The sequence below is a fragment of the Primulina tabacum genome, chromosome 1, assembly GCF_025594145.1.
Source record: "Primulina tabacum isolate GXHZ01 chromosome 1, ASM2559414v2, whole genome shotgun sequence".
Classification (NCBI taxonomy): domain Eukaryota; kingdom Viridiplantae; phylum Streptophyta; class Magnoliopsida; order Lamiales; family Gesneriaceae; genus Primulina; species Primulina tabacum.
The window spans coordinates 6,589,743-6,611,976 of NC_134550.1; the positions used below are offsets into that span (position 1 = coordinate 6,589,743).

General features: G+C 33.1%; 2 protein-coding genes across 2 annotated transcripts; both read right to left on the reverse strand.

Moving 5' to 3' along the window:
• Nucleotides 1-2,618: 2,618 nt before the first annotated feature.
• Nucleotides 2,619-4,655, reverse strand: LOC142537797 (protein NUCLEAR FUSION DEFECTIVE 4). The gene has a single exon (XM_075643292.1). The coding sequence runs from the start codon at nucleotides 4,511-4,513 to the stop codon at nucleotides 2,723-2,725; it is 1,791 nt and encodes a 596-aa protein (XP_075499407.1). The 5' UTR covers nucleotides 4,514-4,655; the 3' UTR covers nucleotides 2,619-2,722.
• An 11,291-nt stretch (nucleotides 4,656-15,946) lies between these two features.
• LOC142537804 (glycine-rich RNA-binding protein RZ1C-like) lies at nucleotides 15,947-20,876 on the reverse strand. Its single transcript, XM_075643297.1, is given in 6 exon segments — nucleotides 15,947-16,321; nucleotides 16,323-16,380; nucleotides 16,551-16,783; nucleotides 16,785-17,048; nucleotides 20,536-20,654; nucleotides 20,742-20,876. Coding segments are annotated over 5 exon segments (861 nt in total). The 5' UTR covers nucleotides 20,650-20,654; nucleotides 20,742-20,876; the 3' UTR covers nucleotides 15,947-16,129.
• Between the last annotated feature and the right edge of the window lie 1,358 nt (nucleotides 20,877-22,234).

Below are 22,234 nucleotides of genomic sequence, written 5' to 3' on the forward strand. Positions count from 1 at the left end.
TATTATTTTATTTGCCTCCTAAAATAGTCATCAGGGCTGACATTAATAAGATTGTAAACTTTTGAACCAATTCTACAAAACTGAGAAACATATCTGCCGAGTGCCGACTTCAATTTTTTTTTCACTTAATATCTAGAAAATGGATTTCTTAATAAATGTTTGCTAGTGTATATTAAAGCAAATTCCTAAAAAGTTATAGGATCCCAACTAGAACTCAAACAAATCGAATTAGCTCGATAATTTTTCTAGCTGATTATGAAATTGAAATAGGAATCAAACCAGGCTTGAGTTAGATTTTTTGAGCGAACCCAATTTATCTTATTCGATAGTTTGCAAGATTTAGTATATTCATGATATATACATATTTCTAAAATATATCCTTTTAAAGCATTCCGGACTACGCCTCTCTTGGAATTTCGCAACTTATATCTCCCTTTCCCTTCATATCCCAACTTCATATCTCTTCAAAATAACGGTAAAAACTTGTGTGAGACGATCCCACGGATCGTATTTTGTGAGACGAATCTCTTATTAAGGTCATATATGAAAAATTATTACTTTTTATGCTAAGAGTATTACTTTTTATTGTGAATATCGGTAGGGTTGACATGTCTCACAGATAAATATTCGCGAGATCGTCTCATAAGAGACCTACTCTAAAATAAAATTTTCCATGCTTGTTCCTCCATATACACTCTTTTTTGTACACACTGGCACGATTTTCATCCGAGTTCAAAGTCAAAATAATCATATATTCAAGTTTAAATATATTTGGATCGATCAGAGCTTGAACTCGAGCCCCAATTTTTTTGAAATATTCGACTCGATTTTGATTGTTTGCATATCTATTCTAATTGGTATAGAATTGTTATAATTGAGTTACATCTACATGTCGACCCAACGAGCAAAGCGGTCACCTACTGAACTCCAACTTATACCAGTATGGTCGATGACCAATTCACCTTATATCAAAAAGGCCCGACACCATATCTCCAATTTGAAATTCAATTATAATATATTTCTCTTGACTCATGTATATATATAATATTCAAAACAGAGTAATAGTTTTTTTAAAAAAATTAGTTTTATTTTCGAAATCCAAATATAACATCAAGTAGTATGTTTTTTGTGATATGGTCTCATGAATCTTTATCTGTGAAACGGGTCAACCCTACCGATATTTAAAATAAAAAGTAATAATCTTAAGATAAAAAGTAATATTTTTTTATGGACGACCGTAATAAGAGATCCGTCTCACAAAATACGATCTGTGAGATCGTCTCATACATGTTTTTGCCATTATACTATCGAGATCGATGTGAACAACGATCAGTGTCATGTATAAAATATCAATTTAGTTATTGTGGGATCCAATTTTGATAATATGTATAGTCAAAACAGAATATTATTGCAATAAATTAGTTTCTTTTTAGATTTTTAATTTTATTCCAATCCTGATATAATATCACATACGTGTGTAATATCTGGTTCTATGTGAACAACCATCGGTATCATGTCTGAAATCCAATTTTAATTATCGCAGGAGCTAATTTTGATTGGCTAAATAACTAAAATCAACTTGAGCCAATTTGGCACATCATATATATTACTTTAAATAACTTTTTTTAAAAAAAATATTTATTTCACCTATTTTGAATGGTAAACAATTTAATTTTTTTTTGTCGATTTTAGTCTATTTTTATCCAAATGACGATGTAACTCAAAAAAATATTATATCATCAAAAATTCCTAACGGGACGTCAGATATCACTGACGTGTTTGTTATTACTCCAACGAAAAAATACTAAAATAAAAAAAATAGTGCGCTAATAATGTGAAATGGTTGTTGATAACATGTCCAAAACGAAAAACTAATTTGAATTTCATTTTTGTAAAAATAAATCATTTAATTTTCTACTCTTATTATCAATGATTCAATATTTATTTCGTCCGATTGGTCAACATAATATCCCTGGAATTCTTCGCAAATAATAATAATTAAATTAATAAAAACCTCCAATAATTTGGCTCACATCACAAAGTCTCTTGTCGGACAAAATCTGATAGTTGTCCATCGACATTAACGTAGTATTAAAATAGCGAGGCATTTGATGATAGAAGGAGTGTCGGTTCACAGCAATTGGAAAGGAATCAAAGGATCCCAAATATTTAAATAGTTTTGATTATTTTTTTAAAAATATATATAATTTTTAAGAAAAATGACTGGAAATGTGACATTAAATGTTGCACATCGTGATCATTCATTAATCTTCATCAAGGCTTTCAAGTCAAAGAGTTCTTAGGTGGCATATAAATTAATTTTTATTTTTCAAAAAATAAAAATTAATTTATAATTCCTAATTTATAACTTTTTATTGAGTGGTGGAATTATTCAAGAAATAAAAATTTTGCTTTTCAAACCAAATTAAACAAGTGTTTGGCTATTATTTTATACACAAATTGATTGGTTTTTTAAAAATTGTGATTAGCATTTAACCAAACTTTGCATAATCGACCTTTACCTTAAATGACGAGCCATAATATTTTACCAAACTCAAAAGAAAAATTTTCTCATGCAAAATTATAATATATATATATATATAATTCCTACAAGAAAATTTAAAAGAAGTGTCACATATCTTATACAACGATGCCTATCTGAATAATATGTAGTTTTCATTTTCATTTTTCTACATCATATATAAAACAAGTTGATCCCGATTCATTTAGAAGTCCGAGCATGGCCGTTTCCGGCAGCCACAACTGCCATTTCCTCCTCCTCCGCCGCCGCGGCCCTCTCCCCCTCCTCCCGGAACTTCTTATAAATATCACTCTGATAAAATTTTCTCGTCCTAAACACCAAGATAAGTGAAATCATGGCCCCGAAAACAGTAGCCACGGTTATTATAACAAAAGCCAGCTTGAAGCACTCCACCCCAACACAATCAAGGTCCTCCCCCTTCTGCCGGAACCTGCCTGAGGCTCTCAGCTGCTTCTCAGCCTCCTTATCATACAAATGGCCTGCAACCCTCACGTTCAACAGATACGAACCGATCGGGCTCGCAACGGAACCGAAATTGTACAGAGTGGAGTAGTATTTGAGGCCGAAAAGCTCCGATATTATGGCGAAAAGCAGGGGCCATTGAGCGCCGAAACAGAAGCCTATGATCACTGATGCAAAGTAGAGGCCATTTGGGACAGCGAATGCTATCAATAAATGGCCGATGCATGAGATCAAGAGTATCAAAGTGAGTATCAAGGGCCTTGGAAACTTGAACTTTTTCAAGAAATGTTCCGAGCCGAAACCTGCGACAACTCTTCCAAGATAATTCCATATACTCACAAGTGAAACGAATGTGCTTATACTCTTATCCGGGTACCCTAGTGAAGCCCCGATCTGTCCCAAGTTATCTATCGCGGTTAAAGTTCCTCCAACTCCGCAGATTGTAGCCAAGAACAAAATCAGCATGTCCAGACTGAAAAGGGCCTGTAAAATAGTGTAATCTTCGCCTCTTTCCGGTGGGCCGAATATGCTTTTAGGATTCCAACAAGAGATCTTTTCTTGGTTTTCAGCCGGTGGCTGCGGTGGTGGGGCGGTTGTCGCCAACACCGCCGCCGGTTCTGTGGTGATCTTTAGCTCGGAAAGGTTGTCCAAACGTTGTTTCTTCCTCCTCCAAAGATTAATCTCTTCTTTCACAACGATAGCCATCGGCAGGAATAGCAAACCAACAACCACGGCCGCACTTGCTCCAAACTCCCCTCGTCTAAAGTTGAATTGTTTTTGTAGTATGATAGCCACCATTATAAATCCAGCCAGCCCAAGTGATACGTACAAGAAATTGTAGAAAACCTTCAGCTCATGAGCCTGCCGAACCACCTTCAGTATCCTTATCGTTCGAAGAAACGCGATCGATATCGCGGCGGGGAGCCACCCGATCAGGAGAATGAGAGATTTAGTGTCGTTCTTATATATTGCGTGAAATATCTGAGTTATGATCGCGCCGCTCAACCCCACGAATCCCTTCAGAAGCCCGAGAACCGCACCACGGCTCTCCGGGAAGTTCTTCACGCACGTGACCAGCGCCCCGGTGTTGGCGAACGACTGCGAGTTCGCCCCGATGCATATGTAGAGACACATGTGCCAAACTTTGGGATTGGATATCTTCTTGGTGACGGCGAGCCACATCATGAAATAGCCGAAGAAGTTAAGCACCGCCCCCAAGGACAGCACGACCCACGGCGGCGTCACCTCGTTGATCAGGCCGGAGAGGACCCCGACGTTGGCGCCGAGGTCCTTGAAGAAACTGAGGAGGTTGAGGGTTGTTTGGTCGTATCCTAGAGCACGCTTGAGTTCCTTGGAGTACAGACCAAACATGTACGTGGCGCCGGCCGCCGACATGATGAGCGTGGTGGCAAAGACCATGAACCACCGTCCTTTGATGACTAATAAGGTGAAGAACCGCATGCTCAGCCTCTCGCCGCCACCGCCGCCGTTGGCCGCTGCGAACACCATGTTAACTTTCTTTGGCTTGTGTCCTTTGTGAGGAAAAAAAAAAAGCTCCTAAAGATACGTGTTTTATATATGTTGTCACAATATCAGTTTTTTTGGAAAGTTTGGGTGAAAATGTACGAGTTTCAAGATTGTATGAACTTATGGATTTAGAGAATGTGGGGTATATATACAGGGTTTCACTCCAATTTTGTTGGGATTTTAACAGAGAAAAAAATATATTTATAAAAAATCTATATAATTTTTTAAATTTAAATTCGAGGGTATGATTTTATTAACAATTATTGAGGTCGGTCCCTATGATTACATCATAAGCTAGAAAAGTGATGGGGAATGGATAGTAAGAAGACTTTGCAGTTGACTACAGTGCAAGCGTGGTTCAAAAAAAGGGGAATTGAAAGTGAGACAAATCCAGGTTGGAATAAATTCCACGGTCATTATGAGAGAAACTCCCTGGCAAATACGATATCATTTGGATTCATTCAATTTAGTCCTCTAAGTTTTAGAGCTTTCTGTTTTTGTTATCTAATTTGTTGAAGTTAGGTTTTAGTTGTGTAACTGTGTGTTTTTTTTTTTCGATTTTCAGTGCTATTTTGCATAGTGTGCTAGTTTGGTGTCGGGTACTTCGACAGTTTTTCATGTTTCAGATAGCAATTTTTGTATTCGGAATTACGAATAAAACTAACAAAAAATAAAATTACAGAATTAAGATCCAAATTTGACAAGACAGAAGACCAAAGTAGATAACATATTCTTTTATTCTTAATTTTGTTTCTGTATCATGGACCTTGGTTAGCGTTTTCCCGGCTTGATTCTGTTAAATTACTTAGTTCTTCGCTCTCCGCTTCTGGGGGCAGGGGTGGGCTGGAGATTAAGAGGATAGAAGACATGAGGCTGCTTTATTTCCCCGAAGGGCTATTTGATCTGATCAATGCACTTGAAAATTTCCTTGGAGTAAGAACCAATATCAAAAGAGATTCTAGCGTAGATAGATAGACTCAGTATCCCTGAGTCAGACGGTCAAGCAAGTTGGGTGACCCTGATTCTTCCAATCGCCGGTATCCCCTTGTTAGTTGTCGAGGGAAGTGGTGAGGGTTCAAGAAGTGAAGCAAACTCGACCAAAAGGACATGTATTATTTGGTTCAAAATAGTTATTTATTCTAAAATATGATACAAATGAAATTTGACAATTTTCCCATGTTGGATATGATATTCAAATTTTTACAATTATATGTGTGTGTGTGTGTGTATCATTTTGACATGGAATTCGTAATCAATATCTTTCGGGTATGCATAGGATAAATCTCGGATATTTTACAATTCTATTTTATCCATATATATATTGATGATTTGTTTATTAATTTCAAATATGATGCGGGATTCGAGCGTTTTAAATCTCTTTTGTGTTTCTTCCTTCTTCCTTTCGATACATCAATTAAAATAGCTTCATTTGTCAATTATACATCTGAATGGACATAACTTTAAAATTTGAATTTTTTTAAAAATACAAAATCGCTGCAAAATATGATTTTTATTAATTTTTAAATCTATTTTGAAGCAGAAAATTTTATTTATCGATCTAGCTCAAATGGGTACAAATCCCTTTCCTATATTATGAGATATTATAAAATCTTGATAGTATGAAATTCAACTAGAAGATCGCATAATATAGGAAAGGGATTTGCACCCATTTGTTTACTCGTGATTCGTGGTGCACTCTATTATAGTACGTTCCTATACAATATATTAATGCCAGCGCAAAGGTTGACTCTTATATGTCATGCAGACTTGAAATGTGAACTGCTTGTCATCATCGTTGAATATTCATTTTATTTATTTATAAATAAATCAATCAAAGGGGCCAAACTAGGGCAATGTTACTTTTTATTATTGTATTTTTAATTAATTTATTTATGTATTTATCAATCAACTTGTCTTATTCTTTGTACCTGTCATTTTATAAAAATATCTATGCATGGTGAAGTTGCAAATATATATAATATCGAAAGTGTTATGTTTCGATAATTCTTCTAACAGATAGTTTTGCTTCATAATCTATGGAGAACATGTGATATTGGTTTTGATATCAATTGTAGTATTGAATATTTGTCTTTTTAGTAAAGGATATATCGATTATCGGATCGACTGTTTGTCGTTTTACTAAAAATTATAGTCGACGATAAATATACTGTTGAGATATCTTAAACTATAGAATTGTCGAACTACCATGGTTTGATTGTCATCCTCACAATGATATTTATTGTTTTCCACGATAAGTTATGAGAACGGCGTGACAAATGCAACATTGAAATTATGGGAAGTTTAACAAAAAGTGAATAAAATGTCAATTATCCATTTTGTCTTAGTTGAATTAATGGAGTGAAGTTAACCCGTGATATTAAATTATATAAATTGTATTTTTTATCCCATAAATTAACTTTCTAGGTTTCTTCCCAATCTCGTCATCAAATTATTTTTTTATGTTTTTAAAATCACAAATTATTTGTTTCGAATATTGCATTCTTTGTTTATTTATACGTATGTATCCAACGAATGTGGTGTACGATTCTCGAATATACCACGTCTCCACAAATTTACATTTTTATATTATAAAATAAAATAAAAAATTTATATTTAATGAATTTTTTTGTAAAATACTCTACATATTTTATAATTTATTATTATTACATAAATTTCTTTAATTAATTAGATATATATATCTCAATTGAACGATCTCTACCTCGCATAATGTCTCTAACATGTGATTTTTATTTTCATTATTTTTTTCAAAATAAGAATTAAATATACGCCTTCATGAATAAAATATTATATTTTTTTATTAATAATTTGAAATATCAGCTTATAAAATCAATAATCTGTTATTGATGGTGTCAAGAACTAATTACACAAGGCTGACTAGGAAGACGATACGCTGCCACCAGGTGGCATTATCTAATTATTTAATTAAAAAATAAATCTTAAATTAAACTACGAATTTAATCATATATTATATTAAAAATAAGAAGACAATAATATATTTACAAAAATATAAATGTGTCCATAATTAGCTGTGTAAATTTGGACAAAAATGTAAATTTGTCCACGTCTCATCTTTCGGATATGGAGGAATCAAAGCCTACTGTATTTTATTTGTCTTTATATCAAACTAATTACGTGGCTTTTTAGGGTTTCAAGTTTGGAATATATGAATCATGCGTGGACTTAATTTAAGGATTAATTGGGATTCATTTCAATTTATTGAACTTAAAAATCCAAAAATTATATCACATATATCCAATTCAAGTTGATTGATATTCAATTCAAGTTACTTGGTACCCAAAATGGATACAGTTGTATCTTATTTTCAACTATATGTTATCTGCAACATGCTATTAATGTACGCCAGTTACTTGTATTTATGTTTATTATTTTATTTTTCTTGTCTTCCATATGATGTAAATAATATACTAAATTAAAATTTATTAATACCTGATACTCATAAATTTATATCACAATTTCAACTATTTGTATTTATTTGAACTCGTGAAAAAATATCATGAAGCAGAAATAATAAAAATATGTAAGACCAGAGAGCTCAAACTAAGTTTTTTGACATACGGACTGAATCTTAGGTGGTGTATTCATTCTATACTTTCAAATATTTTTAATGACTTTTTTTAAATGATGGACTTTTGTGGAGTTGATAGATTTTTATTGACTTTTATGGAATCTCGTAGAATTGTAAAACAAATTTCATAGACTCTTATAGACTTTTTTCAAGATTTTTGTAGACTTTTGTAAACTTTTTCATAGAATTATGTGAATTTTGTATTTTATAATTGTGATTTATTTATTATTAATTTTTTAAAAATAATTATTGGACATAGATAACCTCTTCAATTTTAAATTATTATTTTTTATTTATGAATTTAAATGAATTTTACTTACTTAAAAGTTAAATCAATTTAATTTGTGAAAAACGACAAATGAACTATCCAATTTATTGAAATCAAAATTTCAATTCTTTATGTCAATTTAACATATTAATGAATGATATTTTTATAAGTTCATAATAAAATTTTATTAAAAGAACACTCAAAATAATGAGTAGTCTTTTATAAAAAAATCTAATCATTACTGACAATTTGATCAACATCGTTCTACATTTCATTGGCTATGATATATCCCTCAATGCATTAGCATTTGCTCGTTGTTGTTTTTGAGTATTAAATAACTGATCAAAGTCGTCACCTTCATAAACTTGTGCTGATGAAGACAATTGAGCTTCATTATCTAGTTCAATTAAAAATTCATCAAATTGACACTTCTTTCAAAGAAAATTGTGTAATATAGCACATGCCAATACAAGCCATGTTAGGGGTGGAAAAAAATACCGAATTTTCGGTATACCGAGATTACCATAACAAAAAAATATTGAATTTACCGAATTTTAAGTATACCGAAGATTTTGATACGGTACGATAACAATACCGAATTTTTCGGTACGGTAACGATATACAATTTGAAAATTTTGGTATATACCGAAATACCGGAAAAATATACAAAATTTTAAAATATATAATATTTTAGACAATAAATTATAAATTTTTTTAAAATATAAGGTTTTTTTTGTTCGGTATACCGAAAATTTTGGTATAGTATCGGTATGTATTTGGTTATACAATAATTTAATATATAGATTAACTAAAATTAAAGAAAATAATTAAAAATAAAATGTTATATAATAATTAATAAAAAATTTAAATTTTAATTATGTTTTTAAAAAGTACAAATAAAAGAAAAAATAAAAAATAGATGAGAAAAGAATGAAAGTTTGTATTGAATTTGGGAGATTTCTCAATTAAATGTACATCCAAATCTTTAGGTTGAATCAAAGACTTTTGTTGACATTTTATTGTTGTACCTTAGGCTATAATTCTTGTACTTAATAGAATTTCATAGAGTCATTAAAAGTCTATTGACATTTTGAATATCTATAGACTTTTGTAGAGTTTTTAAAAGTCAAGTTTGAATATCACATGACTTTTTAAAATTCTACAAAAGTTTACATTGAATACCACTAAACTTTTATGGAGTATATAAAAGTCTAGTTTGAATACCTCTAGACTTTTAAATTCCATAAAAGTCATTAAAAGTCTATAACCAATACACCCCCTTTAATTTATATTTAATGCCAGAGATTTAATCTCAAATTCCCCTTAATTTAAAATGTTCAATTAATAATTATATAATTATCTCAATTATTGTATGCACTTCGGAACCATAGTCATGTAAACACCCTTGGACCTAATTTAAAGGTTGATATAATAATTTAGTCGATAGGGTGTAGTTATGTCGTGATAATATGGAGCATAAAATTGATTTTTATTTTTAAAAAAATAAGTAAAAAAAAAAAATTACGAGCATAAAATTGATTTTTATTTTTAAAAAATAAGTAAAAACAAAATTACTACATTAATAAACAAAATTATTATGAATCACCCTATTAAAATTACTATAGATATATATGAAGTGTTGGAAGTCAAATTAAGCTTATAAAATAAGCTGAAACGTCTCCATGCATACATGTGGAGACCTTGATTATATATTTATAATAAGACTAGGTCTCTTGCAAGATAGTCTCACGAATCTTTATCTGTGAGACGGGTCAATCCTACCGATATTCACAATAAAAATTAATACTCTTAGTATAAAAAGTACTACTTTTTTCATGGATGACTCAAATAAGAGATCCGTCTCACAAAATACAAATTGTAAGACCGTCTCACACAAGTTTTTGTCTTAATAATAATGGCTTTGGATGAGCCTAAGACATCGAAAGGGTAAACGTAAGATTCGGATTCCTTGAATTAAGCATAGGAAAAGAAATATTTTTATATCAAGTGTTTTAGAAATACTTAGATGTGAGTTGAATAGAAAAAATAGGGAAATTGTTTGTTCCGTCTTCTATACTCGACGCTCTGCGATTTTGTTTATTTTTGTAATTTTGATATATTGTTTTGTAAAATTTTAGTCTTTTTTACATGCAAATTATTACGTGGTACTGGATACATTAGTGTGTCACGCCAGCACAACATCAATATCACAGTAGAAATAGATAGAACTGAAATTCGATAATATAAATTACCAAAATCACATAGATACAAATATAATTCACCGAAATTATAAGTTTCCCTAAAAATAAATGATAATACATTGAATTGTCTTTCTAGTTTAGGTTTGTCTTGTTCGGCCCCTCAATTTTAAGGTGTACGTGCTAATCTAGTCACCCAAATATGTTAAGCTTGTCTCGGTCACGTCCCCGACATCGATAACTTCCCCACCAAAACTTAAAATGTACAAGACAAAAATTTCAGTTTTTCTATCATGTCACATATTTTCACGTCTCGGTAACTTCCTATTTAATTAAAAAAAAAAATCAAGTGTAGAATATTCTAAACATGTTCAAATTAATGGAGTGGGTAACTCCAGAAATTATTCCTAATGACCGGCCAGCCTTATCTTATTGAATCTAAGCTCAATGGTCAATTATCGAATTATAAATTCACACGTAAATAATTAATCCTTAACCATTATTGATACCCCGGGAGGAACGGGTCTTGGGTATCAAATGATCTCGGGTCATAGATCAGGATATGAGAAGTTTTTGGCCAATCCGACAGATAACTCGGCAAATCTATGCTGATACATCATCTTCCTGGGCTACTAGCAGCTGGGCATACATCTCGAGCTACCAGAAGCTCGGGCTTCCAGGCAATCTCTCGGGTAATGATTTTCTACCCGAGTTACCTCGATAGTAGCACCGCACTCAAGTGCATCAGTATGAGATATCTTATTTTGGTATTTATTACTGTCAGAATTACAAGGATTTGGTGTGTCAGAGAAATTGTCAGAAAGTACAGTATGGACAGTCGTCTTGCCATAATTAGTAAGTGGGCACTGAAAACAAGGTCATCATTGATCTTTTTGCTATAAATATCATGTTTGCTCAAACTAAAAATATTCATTATTCACTTGCATATTTCCTACAATGTTTACTACAAGATTCTCTAAATCTCTTCACTGACTTGAGCGTCAAGTGGTCACGCTGGAGAATCTTATGGCGCCCATTAACGTTCTTTCTCCCTTGAGAGTGCAGGTCCAGGTACTCGGGCAACCATCTCGAGCTCATCAACCCGACCTAGTATAATCTCCTACCAAGCTCGCACTCGATTCACCCGGTCATCATCAATTATAATGTTCACTTTGTTATTTATGACCGAGCTAAGTCATGTATAAAAGCAATCGGGCGAAAAAATTGACTGAAATTGTCACGTCTCATGTCCAAATCCACACAAGCGTGATTCTTTCTTATAATATAACTCTATGTCCTTGTTGCGGTCTAACCCTTGATCTACCATCACAAGGAATATAGGGATATCTCCTTTAAGTTCAAAAGGTGATTCCAGTAGATATACTTTGTCCCCGAAGTTCAAGAGGCTACTCTCACTCATGTAGAATTGGTCTGTCTAACATTTATTTCTAAGTATTCCGGATGGTAACCGTCTCTAATATCATTTTGTTACTCCCTAGACCCGTGCAACCATGTTGAGCAATGGGTTCATGTAATATCAAGTTTATATTCGTCATCACTTTACAAAAATAGTTAGCTCAAATTATTATTGAAATAATGTGTAAGCCTTATATTAGCTTTTTGTAACTTCATTTTTGAATCCATGTGAGACAAGGCACAAGGGGCACTACATAAATTGGAAAAAAAAAAAGAGTACAGTTTATTGAACTAAAACTATGAGTTAATGAAGTATAATACCTCATACTAAGTACTTTTGATCTCTAAAATACTCTCTCAAAATGCCCGTTTTCCATGATAATGATAATTTTATATTTTTAAAACAAAAAATAACAAAATAGAAACTTACATATTAACTTTGAATGGGAAAAAGAAAATAAGAATAACTCCAATATCCTTACACGTTAAGGATGTTATCGAGTGAATCGGACCGGATGAGACCAGTTCTGCGTTGTGGGATAATGAACCAAAATCCTGTAGGATATATTGTTTGGACATGATTGGATTAAAAACAAATCTGAACAAAAAAAAAAAAATTTAAACCAGATCATATTTTTCAATAATTATTATTTATAAAGAATTTATTTATTAAGCAACATAATCAGGAATTAAATCGAACCCGACTAAATGTTTCCTTTCTGAATCCGTTTTTTTCAAGCAGTTCAAACCGATTCAACGTTGATCGAACCAATTTAATTAAATCGGTTCGATATTCCTCCGGTCCAATGGCCATCTAGAACATATTCATTTTCCTAGTAATTTAAGTGAACCTCGTGGATAACGGAGGTCCAAGTGACCTACGTAGCAAAATGCTGGTTTTCGTCAATGACCATAAATATAAGGCGTTTGATCGATATCTCATTTTCAGAAGAATGTTCGCTTTGAAAATTAATAAAGACGTGAAAACGAAGGGTATCAAATTGATTCAAAGATGTTTTTGCTGAAATTCGGGGGGGGGGGGGGGGGGGGAGTGGGTGAATTTCGGCCTTGGTTCGTATGTATCTTTTACACACAGACCCACGTGTATATTTGAACTGTGGTCTCATTCACACGAAGCCTCACATTTGCACAGTTCACGACTTTCCACACCTTTGCAAAGAGAAAATAATATATAAAAAATGGCTTATATGTATATATATACATACACATATAGACACACACACACAAATAGTATATTTTTGGCACAAGTGATCACTGTTGTTGAAACGATTTGTTTCGAATTTACGACAACATGCAGCGGAATATTAAAGTTTGTAACACAAATTCACTTTAAGTAAATAGATGGACGAGATTAAATTTGCACAAATATAAATACTTGTGCTGGTGCCTCAGGACAAAAATAAATCACTAGAAAATCAAACTGTTTACAAAAACCTATCACTAGTGATTATAGCAAAAGTCAATTTTCTCAACAAGTTGAGAAAATAAATAGCTTTTTAAAACAAATAACCAGAATAAAATGTTAACAAAAAAGCAAAAGTGTGATGCCAAAAGGGAATCCAAGAAAACGATCTTCAGCCAACTTCTTTGTGGATGTTGTCTGTAGATGTTCTCAACATTCAAGGCAACACACAATCAGCACTCTTCAACAGCAACGGCTTCGAGAATTATTTTGCCCTGAAAATCTTCACTTTGTGTATGTATGTATGATCGATATAAAAGCCGCCGCTTACCAATGTCCTTAACCTCTTATTTATTGATGAATGCTTTTATCTCCACAAGGAAACCTATAGCACCAAGGGAAGTAAGAGTTTTATTAGGAATAAACTCTTTTTAAACACCAATATCATATCTCATCAATAAATAACATATCTTTAAATATATTTGAATGATTATCTCATTATCTAAGAAAGACAAAATCATATTAGATATTTACTTAGTCAAAGCAACAAGGAAAATATGTTGTTAAGGAAATAATTTAAGTCAAGAAATATATCAATTAAATTCGAAAATAATATTTCCCTTCAGTGCTTGTTTGTGATGTCATGATTGACCCATCCATGGATATTTAACGCGTCCGATGAAGCGTCAACTAAGACGCTTAGTAAGCTGAGCTGTGAGTTTTAGTTCCTAGATATTATGTATTATACTATTGCAAGGTTGACACACTTGCTAGGGAGATACCATGTAGTATTATGATATTTTACGATATTTGAAATTTTTGGCGTGTGTGTTGCACCTTATATGGTTAAATGTTAGTTGATCTATCATGATTTGCATAGACACACAATAATTTCCGAGTACACTATATAAGTGTTCGCTAAGATTTTGTGAAGTAATAGATCCCAAAATTTGTGCAATATTTGGTTTGCTAGGACTCTTGCTCGGAACCACGACATAAAATGTACAATTCCTAGCCTAACAGTCTAGTCGAATACTTAAAATTCTGCCATGAGATGTAGATATGTCGTTAGGTGAATATATCTTTTTTATTAAAATATTTAAGTTATATAATTATCATCAAATATATTTTTATATTTTTCATTTAGTCCTTAATTATAAATGAAGGCAAAAATTTGTGTGAGACTGGTCTCACGGATCGTTTTTTGTGAGACGGATCATGGAACATATTCATAAATAAAATTTGATTAAATTTCACATTTTCGATTATCAAAATGTAAGAAACGGGAAATACGGCTCCGTGGGCCTAAACTTCTAGAAAAGCAGTGTGGAAAGTACATTGTGGACGTTGTTTTTGGCAACTAGACCATATAATAATTTTTTAAAATAATAAATGGTAAACGTTTCTCCAAGAAATAATAAATCGAGATTCGGTCAAAAAGTTTTGATTATGACTTTCCGTTTAAACTTGTGGAATTTAGATGTGATTATAGAAGGAAAAAAAAAACCTAAACGACCCACGCTATTTAATTTTGAAAATACGAAATAAAATAAATAGTTGGCTTCCAAGTGCCAAATTACAAAATGAAAATATGCTTTAATACTTATTATAATAATTTTTATATATAATATTTGAAAAAGAATAAGATTTATATAAAGATTTTAGAGCAAAATATTACCTCTAATCAATATTTGAAACTTTTTGGTGTACACTCGTATTTTTGCTTGATAAATTTACCTTAAATTGAGATTTATGTTATTTTTAAAATAATTTTTTTCCTGATTTAGTTGCCATGGCGTTTTTTTTATCCTTATTATAAATAGAAATAAATATGGAAAATATTTTGGATTTTCGAAAATATTATAAATTCGGAGCACAATTAAAAAACATTGTACTTTTAAAAATCTGACACATTTATCCTATTTAGATAGGTTTTACACGTGATTTTAGAAGAAAGAATTTTAAAATATCATTAATTTTATGTAAAGAATTATTATTAAAAAAATTGGGATTTCACAAGGGGGGATGCTATTTGTCCTCGTAACTAATGAAATTATTTTTGTGTCCTAAATATATATATACACACATTTTCTTTCTTTATACTATTCGAATTTTATTTTTTTGTTCTTCAGCTTAATGTAAAATATGACTTTTGGATGACTTTTGAAAAACGTAGGAGTTATAATTAGTTACTATTATATTTTGCATCTAAAGATACATTTGATTTGATTTATTATTGTGGACTGCATTTTTTGGACGGCATGGAGAAGAAAATGAAGCACAAACTCCAAGTTCGAGTTTTGACGTAGGACTTGCACCCACCAATCCCAAACTGTGCCTAAATGGTGTTTCAACTCGTCCCCACGCCTATAAAATTTGGCAGAGTTTGCTAAATAGTGGGTGCTCTCTACGTAACTTTTCTTTTGGCCTATTCAACAAAGGCCAGAAATGGTACCAACTACAAGAAAAGGACAACTCTACAAGAGATTGCAACAAACAAAAATCTCAATAAGATTGTGGGTTGGTTGTCGATTAAAGAAAAAGCAAGCAAGGAAATAGACCAAGTATCAACCAGTTCGTTCATACCAAAAGAACAATGCTTGAGAAAAACAAAGGCTTAAATCCGAATTCATCTACTGACAATACTTGTTAAAGATCTAGACAAACTGCAGAAATGCACGGCCTTTTAGTAGCGCTCCATTGAAGGGGGTCGACCTCCCCTCCTGGGGCGGTCATAGGGAGCAGGCCTCTCTCTGTAGCCTCTTCCATCATATCGTGCAGGCCCTCCTGCACCACCACCATATCGGTCGCTGCCACCAGCCCTAGGGCCTCCATCTCTGTCATAAGTTCTGTCTCTGCTGTAGCCATTTTGTGGGTAAGCGTTCAGCAGCACCACCATACCTTTCGACTGGAAACCGATCTACAACTGGGGGGTACCTGAGTACATGGATTTACGCAAAAATTAATGAACTGTGAATAAGTTGCCTGCAATCGGCAGTTACAAACTAAGATGTTAACTTGCAGTCTTAACATTACCTATAAAGTAAATTGAAAATTTTCAGACAAATAAATTATATTACTCTAGAATACTTCAAGTTTAAGAATACCTGTCGCTGGGGATTCGATCACGATTCCCATATCTATCATCCCTGCTGTCGTAACGATCTCTATCACCATAACGACCTCTGTCAATCCTATCATCCACATACCTATCGCGATCACCAGCATAACGATCTCCACGGCCATCTGGAGCACCATACCTAGAGCGTGCAGGTGAGAATGGACGACCGCCTCGACCCCCACCCACTGATGGGCAATCTCGGGCCCAATGTCCTGGGCGGTCCACACTTGAAACAAGTGTCCTGACCTGCTGACCTATCGCCACCATAACCACCACCACCACCCCTACCACCTGATGAATAAGATCCATATCCATGAGCTGATTCTTCACCTCCCATTTTCGGCTGGGCCTTGTTGACCGAGATGACACGATCTCCAAACTCCCTCCCGTGCATATCCTTGATAGCATCCTCCATCGCCCGTCGGTCAGCAAAGGTCAAGAAACCAAATCCACGAGGGCGACCTGAATCTCTTTCCAGCATAACCTACATCAACAGCTTGGTTTAGAGGTACCAAAAGAAATAAAACAGTCCATTAGAATATACGTGCAGTGTTTGTAAAATTGAATAATGAATACTCTGTCAGAACATCATACTCCGTACCTGCTTTACACAACAAACTTGCCTGTTAAGCTCTTGGTTGTTCTTTTCTTTTCTCTTATATTGTTTGAACATTAAAGAAAAATGAGAAGCTAAAAGATTGTCAACTGAAAAACCCTACACAGGTTGCTGAAGGTTCACCATGCAGCAGCAGAAGAGAATACCAAGTAATAAATCTATATGTCAAAGACCCCACCAAATTTCACCTTTTAGGTTCTTGCCACAATTCAAATTCGAACAAATCAAGGCATTGGCCAGTACATCAGTTGAGACAATGACATCAGAATTTTTGCTGCAACTTTATACTGGCTCGGTGCTTAATATGATAGCAGACCATAATGACCAGTTTCAACAGTAAAAGGACAGGATTTTGAATATTTACTCAGTAACTCGGAAATTGTTTTTACCACACTCAACCGGCAGACTTGAGTGTTCATACAATCAACCAACAATCAGCCATACTCTCGGTCAACAAAGAGAATTCTAATTGCTGCTAAACTTCATGAACCATAACACTTGGTCAAAATTTCATCATCCACAAGAAACCTAAAAGTCACTGGAATGTGTTCTTGGCTGCTTTAAGAAACCTTAAAAAGTTGTTTGGCAACAAGGTCGGAAACCAGAGCAGAGTCTTTCAGCAGTTTATCTTTACCCAAAAGGAATAGGCAACGAATCAGCACAACAATAAATTGATAATATGCTTTGCGGAGAGCATTCACCATCATTGGTATCAAGAAATTCAATGTCATCCAACAAAATGAAGAATGCAACCCAATGGACACTACAACCGGATGAACCACACACTACTTTGGTCTCTGGTTATAGAGGTGTAGGACACAAGATGCTGGAAAGAACTTGAATCAAATCATAAATCACATCTGACACCGTTTTGTAAGATCAACCTCCCTCTGCCAAAACTACACATGTGACCCTCAACAGATATTGATATAACAAAATCTTGGGCTACAAGCTGTACGACAGGTCATATTTCCCACTACGATAAGTCGGTTAGCAACTAGTCCCACGGGTCACAGAAAATGTTCTGATTTACAGGAAGGTAATCAATCAAAGAAGAAAAAGGGAAAAACACTTTTCTGTAACTGTTTAAAGGATATAGAAACCTCACTGAACAATAAATTGTCTACATAGGAAGGCGAACACAAAATCTGACATCTGTCATCCGAACATCGTGGGTATTCGAGTATAGAATGATGACAAATATTAAGATTTAGCGTCGTTAACTTGCTTCCTGTGTTTTGCAACTCTTGAAGCTCAATTTGCTCTACGAAGGTGAACCCTGATGTAACAGCCTCGAAATGGCTGCTCCGGGCAGGTTGTGTAGCAAATAACTATTAACTTGTCATGATGAAAGTTGGACAGTCTTGGAACAGACACATGACCGGCTTCCAAAATATTAAACCTCAAACTCGAGTGAAAGAAAAAAACTTATAAAACACACGATGACTTCGATTGGATGCAACACAAACAGACCGGATTGTTGCAACTTTCATCCAGAAAATTTGGCTTTACAGCCCAAATTATCAGAAATAGTTGTTATATGTTCAACATACAGGCAATGAATCGGCACCATGATTCATGACATGTCAAGTAGAGAGCACCCACCGCGACAGCCACACGACATTCAAAGTTATTGTGCAAAACAGAGCATTCAACACTAGGAAGGCAACACTGGCGAATGAACTGTCCACTAATTGGTCTCTTGCTACAGAGGTTTAGTACACGCAATTCTTGAAAGAACTTGAGCCTAAACAGAGACCAAATCTGAAAACGTTCTCTTCCACATCTTGGAGTGCCTGAGCGCTGAACCCACAATATTACCCCAACTGTCTTGACTTAACTGAAAGCCTAAGTGTACTGACAACTGAATGTCAACGCAGATATAAATTATTCCTGATAAGGTTTTCATTACCAAAGATTCTCGGATTCCTAACCAGCAGCTTAAGATGTGCAATTACACATTGAAACGTGAATTCGGCGAACTTCAATTGTAAAAAGAACAAGGCAAATAACTCTTTTGCTACTATTAAAATAATAAAATAACTTCTCCAATCATTAAAATGTTCATCACAACATTTTGAACCTGAAATCTGGCATCTGAACATTGTTGCAAATGACACACACAACAAATATAAGTTGAAGCAGGAAAACTATTTTGTCTCAACTTATGACTAAGATTTGATATAATGCAATCAAAGCATCAGACTGTATTATCACAACTCTCATCCTGAAAATCTGAACAGCCAAGTTGTTGAAGTCCATACGATTTATATTAGAACCAGGAAAACTTCTACTAGTTTGCTATCTTATGGGACTAGCTGAAGTATCATAAAAGTATTATCATAACCGAATTCCATTAAACAAAATCAACCTCTTGGCTCTGAGAAAAAAGGTTCCAGACTTTAATTTCTCAGATAAGTCCACTGTTTATTCCACTTTGAAAGATGTGGGGAAATAGTAGTGATGCTTTTTTGAAAGATGCTAACATATTCATCTGACAATGCGGCGGCAGTCATGATCAACAATAAAACAGACTCAGCCTGTCCCAAGTAAATCCGCGAATGCCATCCCATATTATTGATTCTACAAAACTAGTCGATTACAATGTCAATTCAACAAAAAAATATACACCAGTAATGCTGGACATTTTAATGGAATCGCAAGTCCTTCCATAACAAATTTGAAGAATGTCGGGAAAACTTGAGCAGCGTTCAAGAAACATTCACATATTAAAATAGCAATTGGAAAAGTAAAAGGAAAAATAACATAAATAAATGAATAAAGGGAAGATGAATATCGCAAATAACTATGATGCATCCTATGATGAAGATCTTAACAAAATTATTATAACTAAAAAGTCAAAATCAGAAACCAGATTTTGCCTCAATAACAAAGTCTCCTAGATTTTAACAAAATAATGATAACTAAAAAATCAAAATCAGAAACCAGATTTTGCCCCAATAACAAAGTCTCCTAGGCTAAACATTCATTAATATTTATTCAAGAGTTCCTATATCAGCCAACACTCCTTACCATCCATTAGAAAATGAACGCTCTCTAATATGTTGAAGACTATAAAAGTTCTACCAACAAACTTCATATTCAGCGCTAACACAGAAAATAAGGTCCCACTGATTTTGCCCAAAAACATTGAAAAAAAATCAACAGCTCAAACTCAAGTGCACAACCCTACAATCCAATAGTAGGGTTCCAAACTCTTAACAACTTTCGCAACAACAAAACACAGGCAAAAATGCTTCAACACAAAGAAACTACACAAAATAACGAATTATCAACAGAATAAAGGAAGAAACAACACATATTCCGCAGTCATAGAACGAAATTGAATTCGAACCTGGCTGTCGATAATTTTTCCGAAACGGCCAAAAGCACTTTCGAGCTGACGTTCGGTGACGTCCCACGACAAACCTCCGACAAATATACGGTAGTCTTGCTCTTTGTCTGCCATTTTTCCTGGAGAAAAAAACCCTTGAATTCAAACCGAAGGAAAGAAAACGAAAACCCTTAATCTAAGTAAAGTGAAAAGGAAGAAAGCAGTACAGATTTAGGCGTAGAGAAGTTGGAATCTTGGCCGTCTAGGGTTACGAGAGACTTGAAAGAGCGAATGCTGATTGAAACAGCAGAAGAGATTTGGTATTTGTACGCAAAACCCTAATCGACTTTTCTTTTCTTTTTTTTTATTATTATTATCTTAATAAATAAATATTTTCTAGATTTTAAATTTTAAAAAAAAAATTGTTTTAAATTACCTAAAATAAGTCATTTACAGTAAATGATAATATTAATATATATGAAATAGAAGTTTACCAAAATTCATATTTATAATGAATTCGAGAATAAATATTATTTTTGGGTCATTATTTTTTAAATTGTCTTTTTGGGATGATCTGGTCATTCTTGGAAAGGATTTATAAAAAAACACTATAAAATGTTGTTATATAAACATATTAATTATTTGCTTTTTATACGCAATGCGTACATGTATAGTCGATTTTTTTATACGAACACTTATTTATACAAAAATAGAAAATAAATTTGAAAAACTTAAACTAATTTTTTTCATTTTTTATAAGTTTTTTTCAAAAAAAATTATATAAATTTAATTTTCGTGCTAAAAAGAAGTGTTTTGTAAATATAAAATGCGAGAGAGATTAAAATACATGAACAGTAAATATACTATAGGAGCCCTCGATTAAATTTAGGCAAAATCTTGTGTGAGACGGTCTCACGGTTCGTATTTTGTTATACAGATATCTTATTCGGGTACATCCATGAAAAAATATTATTTTTTTTGCTAAGAGTATTACTTTTTATTGTGAATATCGGTAGAGTTGACCCGTCTCACGAATAAAAATTCGTGAGACCGTCACATAAGATACCTACTCTTAAATTTAAATTGCTTTAAAGAGAGTCAATATCAATAAGCTAAGAAATATACTTTACAAAGCTATGGAATTAATTAGAAACTAAATTTATTATGGGCTCTCTAATTTGGGCTTTTTGGGGGTAATAGTTAGGCTTTTTCTTTGGTCTTTGCTATGTAAAATTGGGCTTTCGTGGACTTCTAAACTTTTTTATTGGACTTGGTTATGTGATTTAAATTTTTTACTGGCCCTTTAGACAATATTTCAGTTGATGATGTTATTTCTTGTTTATTTTTTCACGTAGATTTTAAAATTTTCACTTGCTTATTTTTCAGATTAAGAATATTATTCTCAAAATAAATTATTCAGAATTATTTTTCAATTTTATCCTTATTTAATGAATATTTTAGTATTATATAAAAATTGTTGGTAGTATTTAATATATTTAACTACGGAGGTATATCGGTTAAAAAATATATAAAAAAATACTTTAAAATATAAATCTTTGCCTACATGGTAGAATAAATTAATAAAATGAAAACAAAAATTTGTGTGAGACGGTCTCACGAGTCGCATTTTATGAGACGAATATCTTATTTGGGTTATCCATGAAAAAGTTATTTTTTATGCTAAGAGTATTACTTTTTATTGTGAATATCAGTAGCGTTG